The sequence below is a fragment of the Malurus melanocephalus genome, unplaced genomic scaffold (assembly GCF_030028575.1).
Source record: "Malurus melanocephalus ecotype Western Australia unplaced genomic scaffold, MMel_1.1 scaffold_1293, whole genome shotgun sequence".
Classification (NCBI taxonomy): Eukaryota; Metazoa; Chordata; class Aves; order Passeriformes; family Maluridae; genus Malurus; species Malurus melanocephalus.
In genome coordinates, this window is record NW_026624525.1 from 32,200 (window position 1) to 43,622 (window position 11,423).

General features: G+C 37.2%; 1 protein-coding gene across 1 annotated transcript in view; it reads left to right on the forward strand.

Annotated features, from left to right (window-relative positions):
- The window catches only part of BPHL (biphenyl hydrolase like), an 18,504-nt gene continuing 7,081 nt past the window's right edge, over positions 1 to 11,423 (forward strand). Inside the window, exons 1-4 of the mRNA XM_057387678.1 lie at positions 1 to 168; positions 3,086 to 3,189; positions 5,735 to 5,901; positions 9,591 to 9,744. Of these exons, the coding sequence (XP_057243661.1) occupies positions 59 to 168; positions 3,086 to 3,189; positions 5,735 to 5,901; positions 9,591 to 9,744 (535 nt within the window). The 5' untranslated portion in view covers positions 1 to 58. The remainder of the gene's footprint in view (positions 169 to 3,085; positions 3,190 to 5,734; positions 5,902 to 9,590; positions 9,745 to 11,423) is intronic.

The window sequence follows — 11,423 nt, forward strand, 5'->3', positions numbered from 1 at the left end:
GCTCCGCTCCGTTGCCTGCCCTCCCCTCCCCTCCGTACTACCGGCCTCGCTGGGTGAAATGTTTTGCCGGAGCGCGGGCCGGGCCCTCCGGGCGCTGGTGCTGCTGCCGCTACAGCCGCCCGCCCGGGCTGCGCCGCTCACGGCCCGGGGACAGGCCGCTTGCTACGGGTAAAATCACAGCCGCCTCCTTCCCCCTCTCCCCAGCTCTCTCCTCCCTTCCCGCGGCTTGGGGAAGGGCGCATTTGGCAGAGGGGCGGCGGGATGGACAARGTGTGTTAGCAGCGGCGGTGTACACTGGATCGGGGATGGGGAGGTGACAAGGTGGGACTCAGGGAGTGTCCTGAGGAGCTTGCTGCTTTCCCTGTGCTTCAAGGGGCTGTACAAGGAAGGCTCCGCAGCCCGCCGTGGTCAGTGCCTGTCACCCTCCCCTGTGGCGGTCCCCGTGCCGCTGACCGCCTGTCCCTTTGGCCACCTGCTGCTGCTAAGGGGCTCCCTGGAGGTCGCCGAGATCGCAAAGAGAGCACATGTATCTGTATCATCCTGCTTGTTTCGCTGATCCTATTGAGGAAAACTGACTTAGTACCATAATTTTTTCCCCTGCACAGATAAAGACTAGGTCGTATTGTAGCACAGCTGGAACAGAGGTAGTTCTCAGATTAAGCTGCACTCCTACAGAGTACGAGGTGAAGGACAAAATCTGCCTACAATGCACCTGTGCTGCCTTGGTATGCATAGGCAGTATGTATCCAGTGCTTCTCAAAGAGTTACACACCTTAACATTACTAATACAAAATACCAGGGTGGCTTTTCTATTTTGTTTTGGTTTACCACTGTTTCCAGTTATTCCAACCAGTGGAAAATGCGGTCTTTGTGAAAACTTAACAGAYGTGAAGTCATCTTTGCTGACAAGTACACTGGTGAAGTGATTTCAGGCTCACAGAAATTTGGTGTTTGGAAGACAAAGTCTGTGTTAKGTGTCACCGTTTCCAGTTTCTCAGTGCATATAAAAGCTGACTCATTTGTTGTTAGTCCAAAAAGTATTGAAAATACTATGTGAAACTTYTRGATTTCACTGGACTTCACACTGAGRMRCAATCCAAGAATGGAAAAGCATCACAAACTCAGCAAAATTCTCAAGCCCCTGATGTTAATAATTAATCCTAAAAACATTGAACTATGTTAAAAAAATCTAAATTGGGAAAGCAGAATATACAACTGTCTATTAAACTGCACATTGCTAACCTGTTTTAAAAAAGGTAACAAGGTGTTGATTGTTTCTGTTTTATTAGGAACTGAAAGGGGTTTTGGCAATTATTAATCATAAACAAAAAAAAACCCCATTATTCTTAAAATTTAATAAGAGTCTTGTGCTGGTCTGTGGGGTGAGAACTGTAATAAAATAGCTGTTGAAATTAATGACAAACCAAAAGATGGCAAATGGAGAATAAAAAGACTCTTATAAAGAGAAAAAAGTGAAAGTCAGTTATTCAAATGGGGTAAGGCAGCCATCTGAGTGCTACATGCAGAATTCAAGTTGTGTATAAACCACGTCAAATGTGATATACAGACTTTATGGAGGTCTAGCATTACAGTCTAGTCACTTAGCTCACACTGGCATAGCAATTCAGCAAAACTCACTGAAGTTATAATGAGAAAATGAATTTCTTTGATCTGTACTCTTGCCACAGGCCTGCRTTTGTACTCTAGTTTTCATACTGGATCTGCTCAGAAGGAGCTGATTCTGTTCTGCACAGTCACAGCTTATATTCAGGCATGTGCCATGACTGGTTACATAGAACCAAGATTTTATGTAAAAGCAAAAATGGCTTTGTGTTGATCAGATTCTGTGGCTTAACTGCCACTTATGTATTAGGAACATGAGTTTGCAAGTTGTTGTTAATTTTTCTTATGAAAAGAGTTTAAATCAGTGGGATTTTTTTACCTTTAATAAGTGGGATTTTTTTAACCAGTAATCCACCACTTTCAACTCTCTACATACTGTAAGTAGGTCAGACTTTATATATAAAAATAGAGTTTTTAATGAATGGCCCAATGCATAACATGGAATAGAGATTATTKTTACATCTAAAACTGGAAAACAGAATGTCTCTATGCATGTGAAATTCATGCTGATTGAATTCATTGGGCAAGAATATTTAGTCTAGATAAAATTAGGGTTAATAAATAGGCAACCAAATGGCAAGATTTTTATCATATTGCCTTTAAACAAAATCAGTTAAGTTGTTGARAAGATGTTTTGGAACCATTAAGGCACAAATTTGCCTGAGGGGACAGATGCAATGGTTTATACTGTTAAGAAGGTACTTTCAGATTTTGCTACTTCTGCTTTCTCATAAAGTGTTTGTATCTAGACATGCTTTCTCAGGTCACTTACTTGCATTTACACATATGTTTTGCTTTGTATTGAAGGATAATGTAGGGGTTTAAGTGTTGGGGCTGAGAGATAGCCTGTGCAGTCAGTTTCTGTGGTGATTTTTTTAGTGGGTGGATTTATTGTTCATGTGGTATTTCCAATTAAGCATTATCTCCTGGTGAGATTACACAGACAGAAATATTATTATCACATTCTTCTTCTCCACTCTCATCTCACTGCAAAGTGGTTTTCATGGCAGACCCTGTGGTTCATGAGGAACAGTAACAATAGATTGTGGTTTCTTTGGCAGATGAAGAGACTCAGTTTAGTAATAGCAAGGTGAGTACCAGCCCTTTCAAAAGTTGCACTGTGACAGAATGAGGTTTCTCCTCTCTATTGTCTTTATTTCAATATGTTTCTGTAGCCATATAAAATTGCCTTTATATTTTCCTGGTTGCACCAACAAGACTTTTTTCCCCTATCCTTTAGCCTGGSTATGAATGCTAGTGATCACAACTGAATAATTCTCTGCTCCTGAGAAGCTTTTTTTATTCTTCTATGCGCCCATGAAAGGCAAATGATCCRTTAAAATCCCACAATACTGTCATTAATAACTAGGAAAAGTAATTATTCTGTATTCCCGGAATGACCATGTAGTAATGAAAATTAACTGAATGTTTTCCTATTTCTCTCCTCTTTCCCTATCCCTAGTACTTCAATAACATCTGCCAAAATCCAAGTGAATGGAGTCCACCTGCATTATCAGCAAACAGGAGAAGGAAGCCATGCAGTTCTTCTGCTTCCAGGAATGCTAGGTCTGGAGATTTTATCTTGTCTCTGTGGAGCAACTACTTCTTTATCCATCTGGTCTCAAGCAAGAATGTGCAAAACTRTTTTGTAATGTATTCAACACTGATTATAGGGCATTGTCATTTAAAAATTTGCTACACTTAGAATAGAAGGGAAAATGCAGAGTTGTTGCCATCAGTTAAAAGTTTTTAGAAAATTCATTCATCTCACCAGGCACCTTTTATACAGTGCTTTGACTTACGTATTGGTGACTTGCACTTTTGGATTTAACTGTGCAAAGGCAGTGTCCAGGACAGGTAGCAAATAGCTACAGAAGGTGGAAAATAGCAGAAGGGGGAAAAATCAGGTCAGCTATATTTGTTACACAGACTGAATTATGCATTCCTTTTTAGAAGCTAGATGGATTCCAACTGAATTAATAGACATAATGCAACCCTTACAGTTTATTGTGAAAGGGTCACTGTTAAAACTTACTTTTTGCTTAAAGATGCATTTTCACATTTTGTTTATACAGGGCAACATCATTAAGATTCTCAGTGACTTTTTGAGATGGACAACAGGTTCTGCTAGCTAAGTGGTATCTCTCCATTGAAGCCACTGTTTTTTATATCAACCCTTTAAAATTAACACAGCCTATTTTTTCTGGGTACTTGCAGTTCTGAAGGACCTATCAGACTTAGCAACAGCTCATGGCAGGCTGTCAGTAGGGCTAATGCTTAACTATATTGCTGGATAAAGATGATAGAATGCCAAGAAATGAAGAACAGGAAACATTTATTCTTCCTGGCAGCAATATTTTCAAGTCTGCATGAAGTGGTTCTTTCTTTCAAAGAATTCTCAGGGGGARGGTGGAAAAAAATTAATGCTAGTCATCCTTTAAGTAGTCATATGTTTCAACCTATTGATTTTAAACAGCTTTTTAAACTAGCAATCCTGTCACCAATGCAAACTCTTTAAATAGAAACAATGTATTTCTTAAGTGTGAACAATATTATTATTATTGTTGTTGATGATTAGTATTTTTTTGTTATTGTTATTATTAGCTGTACATTGCTATTGTGCAATTAGCATTATTACAAATAGTAAAACTTAGGCTTCTTATCTTTAGCRTTACAAAGTTTATGGTTTAGTATGTTTGTTAGTATGTGTGGGAATGAACTTCATATTCTGACTGTCACATCCTTCTTCTCTTTGTACTGACACAAAGTTTTCAATATTATTTTATGCTACTTACRGTATTAACAGACACAGTTTGTTGTGGCAATAAGGTAAGTGTTTTTAGGTTAACCGGAATTAGTCTCTGGATTATTTGTAAGGTACATTAAAACAAAACAGATGGATCTATTTCTAGCTACAAAAATACTAAGAAAACCAAGAAGACAGCATTCAGATAGCTCTCAGTGTCGCATAATTTTCAAGTGATAAAAATATCGTATAACAAGCCTGTTCATGATAGTGCAGAGGTTATACAAGGCCTCTGTAAGAATATGAGATTACAGTTTGTGTTGGCATTTTTCTAACAAYCTGATATTTTGCTTCTGACTTTAGCTATCGATTAAATGGTTTCRCAAGAGATCATGTCAGGATGTAATCATCTCCTCATAGCAGGCTATGTATTCTTTTTTTTAAAACCTCTTTTATAGTTTAGACCAGTTGGTAGTGTCTGAGGACAGATTTCTCCAAGTAAACAGAAAAAAAATCTTAAATGCCCTTAAATGGTCTTTTTAATATAACAATGGTAGCCAATTTTATATTTCAGCTTATTAAATTTGTACACATTTTAATCAAATAGCATTTGATGCTTTTACCACATGACCACAACATAAATAAGRCATAAATTAGAGTCATAATTAACATTCATCCTAGATTACCTTAATTCACAGATATCTTAATTCTATAGACTGGAGTACTTAATTTTTAAATTCTTTGAAAGTCTGGGTCATTATTAATAGAAATGGTTCTATATCAGAAAAAAAYGGCTGTATTTGGCTTATTTTAACAYGTTMGAAAAATCAAAATACACAATTTTATACTTCTGTGTCACCACTGTTTCCTCAGGCAACAAAGTCTTTAAAGATCAGCTTTACGCACCGATATTCTCATAGAGATGCTTTATCAAATAAAAACTGTCTGACACAGTGCTTTTCACTTACAAGTTTGTAGCAGAGTATTTCTGCCCTTTCAGTTTCACAGTGCTGCCCGGGTAAGCAATGACCATGCTAGTGCTTTAAATCTGTTAAAGATAAATCCCTCTCAGGTAACTCAGTTTAAGATTCTGTGTTTAATCATACGTGAGAACACTGTTCCTGATAACCTTTCATACCAGAAGTGGTTTGYTCTGAACATACTGCMAATGTTTCTAAAAGATTTTAATTGTGGTATTTCCAGTCTGAGAGTTSCAATGGATAGTTACAATTAAAGAGTACTTCAATTGTTGGATAATCTGTGTTTTAGAATAAAGTTACAAGTTTTCCCCAGTTTCTCTTTAGAGTATATATGTTATGTATSCATTACAATGGTTAATAAAACTTAAAAATTGTAATTTTTCAGGGTGTGGTCAAACTGATTTTGGACCACAGCTTAAGTCTATGAATAAGCAGCTTTTCACAGTTGTTGCATGGGATCCTCGTGGATATGGAAAGTCCTTTCCTCCATCTCGAGATTTTCCTCCAGATTTCTTTGAGAGGGATGCAAAAGATGCTGTGGATCTTATGCAGGTAAATCTATTATGAGATTTGTTTATTAAGCTGTTTTCCTTAAATTTTTAGAAGGAGGAAGGTTGTTTCCAGCAGACRGCAGTTAGGAAAAGACCATACAAATGAAGGCTTAAAAGGGAGCATATACACACTGTTTTGGGAAACATTTTCTTCTTCCATCTATTCTGCAAGATGCTCAGAGGTTCAGCAGCAGGAATTAATATAAAGCAATATGCTTTTATTTCAAGACCCTGCCCTAAGAGGTTTGCAGCCAAGAAYCATGTAAGTTTACATAAAGTATGTGTAGAAAACGTCTATATGAAGTAATTGAAGGGATTACCATACTGAAAGCCTCTTAGAAAATTTTCTATCAAATAGAATCTTGGAATTTTKCCTTGAGCAGCCCATTTTAAGAAACATTTGATTCTAAAAATTAACTTGATGCTTTGCATTTTACAGCATATTACTGAAATAATTTTTGTGGGAAATCAAAGGCTTCCTGTGACCATACCAAATCTTAGTAACTAATACAGCTATTGTGATTATCAAGAATATGGCCTAAAGCTGTTATTATTTCTCCTTGCAGAATTTTTATTCAAATCTGTGTTTCTGTGTTCCTCTTTTATTCTGTCCTATAATTGCTGACACTATTTTMTGGCTTAGTTTTAACAAGTATTTTGGCTTTTTTATGTTAAGATATACAGTCTCTGTGGTCATTTTAAGAAAGTTGGCAGAGCACTAAAATTCCAAAAACATGAGGCAAGATTCAGACAGTCAGTCCAACTGTATTYCTGTAATAAACAATAACCTTGCTAAAACCCATCTGAAACTGGAAATGTGGCCTTTGTGGTGTATTCTGCCTAGTGAAACAAAGTAAATCTGACAGCAGAATCGGGATTAAGACACAGATATGCCCTCTAACCATAAAAGCAATCTCTCTGTACTGTAAATCTCCAATTTATTCTGCTATACTAGCAAAGAAAATAAAGATGCTGCCAYGAATAGGTGACAAACTTGCAGTATAAATGGTTGTAGCCCCTTTTCTTGTCTCTGTTCAAATATTAATAAATGCAAAATAGTAAACAGATCTTTCCCCAAAGGGAATGTAACCATGTAGCTTCCAGCCAGACAGGASAGCAGCCTACCAATATTTAGAGCTGCCAAAGCAAATGAGACATAGCATCCTGGGTTTTTTTGAAGATGTTTCTCTATATAGGCATATAACAACAAATTACTAAAATCTTACCAAGCATGGGTAACTTGCTTCWATTTTAGGRCATTACAAAGCATAGCATGAATCCCAAGGAATCATTCCAACTATGATTTCCAGAGTATAATGATTTACATACATCATCCAGCCTACAATCAGCCAAAAAAACAAGTCTGTATAGATGACCCTTCAGAGCCTTTTGTGGTCATTCAATTGCATTTCACATAGGCCTGCATGGAGGAGATGACTTCAAAAGAAATTTTGTTCACTCACAGAGTAAAGGCAGCACAAAATCACCCACAGAATTGTGCTGTGCAGCCAGCTTTCTGATTATTGCCCGTTTTAGGTTAGCCACCTGTACTGTGAGCAGTTCAAAATTAAAGCAAGCAAACATGCATACCTTATCCAGCACATGTGTTACATCACCTTGTTTTTCTGAAGGCTGCCAAGGATAAATTAAATTCCTCCTGCTGGAAAGGCATTCTGAGATTCCTCAAAGAATGCATCAAGATAAAGGCTAGTAAACAAGTGAAATACAGGAGGCAAATAGATCTCAAATAACCTGGCATGAAGAACAAAACTTTTAATCAACTATTCCATCCATCAGCTAGCTTTGAGCTCCATAATTTGCTATGGGCAGTAGAGGAACAGTAGCACATAAAAAACTTAACCTTTACAAGCACTGCTGCCAATCCCCAAAACCTGCCAAGAAACCAAGAACCCTTCAACAGCACGATAATCAAAGCTGGACACAGATTAACTACTTCTTCAGCAGACCAGGCCAACTTCTAATCAGCTACAAAAATTCCAGGTTCTCCTTCCTTGCTGTCAGCTCTTACTTTACGTSTCCCTTTCTTTCCCCTACCTTATTTCTGTTCTGTTTAGTAATTATACCTTAGCAGAGTGAAATCTAAAATTGGTCAACACTATAGTGAGCAGAATACCAATGATGAAGACAAAAAGAGAAAAGCCTTTTAGGGATAGGAGCTTGCTAAGTATCAAGTTGAGTAGTAAAGTTATGCTTCACTTGAGCATCAAGTTCACAAACAAAGTAGAAACTTTTTTCTCCCTCCGTAGTTGTTTTTCTCATTACTTGCATTTTGGCTTTCTTCAACAGCAAAGTAGACCTGGACTTCCAACACCAGCAAGCACTAAGGCAACTCATTCAGTTAACTTGCTCTTTTTTTCTCCAAAAGTACCATATCCTCCTTAATCATATCTAAAAGGCTGTAATTTCTGCAGAACAAAAGTAAGAAGCTTTGAAATACATTTTCTTGTGAATGAGTTCATAAACCGAAGTTTCCATGTGCAAAACTGCAAATATTGTTTAAACATTGAGTATCATCCCTTTACAACATTCAGATGTATTTTCTCATGACTGCCTTTACCTTTCCCACTCTTTGCCCACTGAACATAACACACACAAGATSTTCTCTCCTGTCGCTGCCACATATAGTGATTTATGAGGAAAAGAGTTTCAAATTCTACTGGAAAGCATTGTCACAGAATCASAGAGTATGCTGAGTTGGAAGGGACCCATCAGGATCATCRAGTCCAACTCATGGCCCTACACAGGACACCCCAAGAGTCRCACCACGTGCCTGAGAGCATTGTCCAAATGCTTCTTGAACTCTGTCAGGCTTGGTGCTGTGACCACTGCCCTGGGGAGCCTGTTGCAGTGCCCAACCACCCTCTGGGTGAAGAGCCTCTTCCTGATATCCAGMCTAAACCTCCCCCAACTCAGCTTCATGCCATTCCCKTGGGTCCTGTCACTGGTCAGAATGAATTAAGGTCTTAGTTGTCATATTTTTTGCCCTAAGCTTTCCTTTTCAAGAAGAAGGAATTTTGTTATTAATGTTTTSAATTGCAACTCATCGTGAAGTAACATTTAAAATAYAMTTTTTCTTAAAAGATTAAGAAAATGTGAATTAGACACTARAATTTGATACAATCATTTAGAAAGTACTTTAAGTATTTTTTGATTGTTACAGAGCAGATTATTTTTTTAGCTCAGCTAGCATCAGTAAATCAGATTACTGGCTTCCRTTTTCAAGTCTTATATTTTTCTTTTTCTTAGTTTAGCTTAATCTTGGATTGCTTTCCATCTACACTGTGATAGTCTTTGCCAGCTTCACACCAAGAGAATCCATGGATTCTTCATATCATCAGGCTCTCTGAAAAGGTCATTAATCTCCCTTGCAAATAAACTCTTTTTTTCAGAGGGCTTTTTAAAATGCAGCAAGAATCTAACAGGACTGTTTCATTAAAGAGTTATTGAAAATTGAAATGGTAGGTGCAATTTATTGTTTTCTAACTGTTTGACTTTTTTTAGTATTTTTATATATATCAGGAAAATTATATTTTCTAATTATGAAAGCTAGCTATAGTTCAGCTATGTAGTATTTTATCTAAAATTTTACAGTTCATTTTCAAGCAATATTTGATATTTGGTTGTAATACCAGCTGATGATTTGCATATGACTTTCTTGTATAAATCAAGGCACTAAAATTTAAGAAGTTCTCCTTGCTGGGGTGGAGTGATGGTGGAATTACAGCACTCATTGCAGCTGCAAAGTACCCAAATCTTATCCACAAGTTGGTAGTCTGGGGAGCAAATGCCAGCGTTACTCAAGAGGATGTGAGAATWTACAATGGTATGTACAAACTGCATGTAGTATCCTAAATGAATGATTTTAATTTCTGCTTGACCCAAGAATCTCAGTCACGTAACAGCATGGTGGAGACACAGTTAAGGGCACAACAAATCTAAAGAGACAGGCACAAAATTCACTGCATTGCTAGGTAAAGGGGTTAATTAAAGTTATGGTGAAAAACTTTCTAACAATTACTCTAGGGGTAATATAACAGGTATTTTAACAAGCCCTTACCAACTTAACCCGATGAAAAGCAGAAGTTACAATAGCTTATCAGTAGTTTTCAGAAAGTCAAATTTTTGTTGCTGTAACAAATTCCTAAAAATAATTCCAAATAATCCTATTGTCCCCAGGTTTGATTTATCTTCTCACATCTCACACAACCTTTAAACCAGGTCCACAGATTATTACTGTGCTAGCTCATAACAACTTTTGCCTCTAGGATCTATATAATATAGACAGTAAGAAAACAAGTTCATAACTTACCTTTTAAGTTCAGGAAGCAAATGAATCATTCAAGTAATTGTCCCAAGATGCCCTTACAATTTGCATTCATTTAGAGTTAATKATTGTCATTAGACAATCTTTGCAAAGTAAAGAAATATGAGATTTCTAATCCTTATTCCACTCATGTGAAACAGAACCTGAGATCACTTTTCACTATTAAGAAAACCTGGAAAAAACTGCTGGTGAACTCAGAAAGGGACCATATTTCCTTTTGTAAGATCTAGAAATGAAAAGAGTTAACTATGTAGGCTCTCAACAAATGTTACCCAGTAAAGTTTCATTTAAGTGACTGGAGTTTGATATATACCAGYTGTGAAATCTGTCTGGCTTCAGCAAAATTACAGCTGTATGTATTGTACATGTGTATTTATCTCACCTGTACTAAAACTAAATGTGATAGTAGTAGTAGTAGTAATATATTTTTAGTTCAGAAAGCAAAATGCTTTTTAGGTCTGTAAAATGCTTGATTTCTTTACATGTTATTATATTTATGACATTTTTATTGTATAAATATGAAATGCACATCTCCCTACACAACAGGCTAAAATGTAATAGAATTTAAAAAAAAAACTGAAACAACRAAAAAGAAATCCTATTTACATGGATCGCCCAGTGCAATGTTGGCCTTTGTCCTCTTTGTGGATTGTTGCTTTCAGCATCTCTCTCTGGCTGATAGAGCTCAGAGAGTGGCAGCACAGGTCTTCTACAATTGTGTCCTCAGTGCATAGCAGCTGCAGAGGAGGGTTTCATAAGAGAGAAAGGTGTTGATTTGGTATCTATGTCCTTTCACTATTGGCTTCTCCCTTCTCTTTCTAAATTAATGCCAGCCACCAGGATAAAACAGTAGATTCTATATGGGAAGCAGTTGTGCAGTAGCACCTAGCTGGAGGTGAGCAGACTCATTTCCAGTCAGATGCTGTTATAAAACTTTCAGTCACTGCTACCTTTGTCATTTGGCTGGACAGGTTCTCTTTGTTAATTAACACCTCACTCCTTTCTTCCCTTAATTGCCTTTTGTRACCAATTAAAACCTTTCCTAGTGGCATATATTGCTATTTGGTKATTCAGTACTGCCCTGTTCTCTGCTATGCCAACTTTGTTTCAGACTTTGTCAGTACAAAGCTGTACAGCTGAAATACAGTTCAGTGGAAATAACTAAAACTTTTGGATAC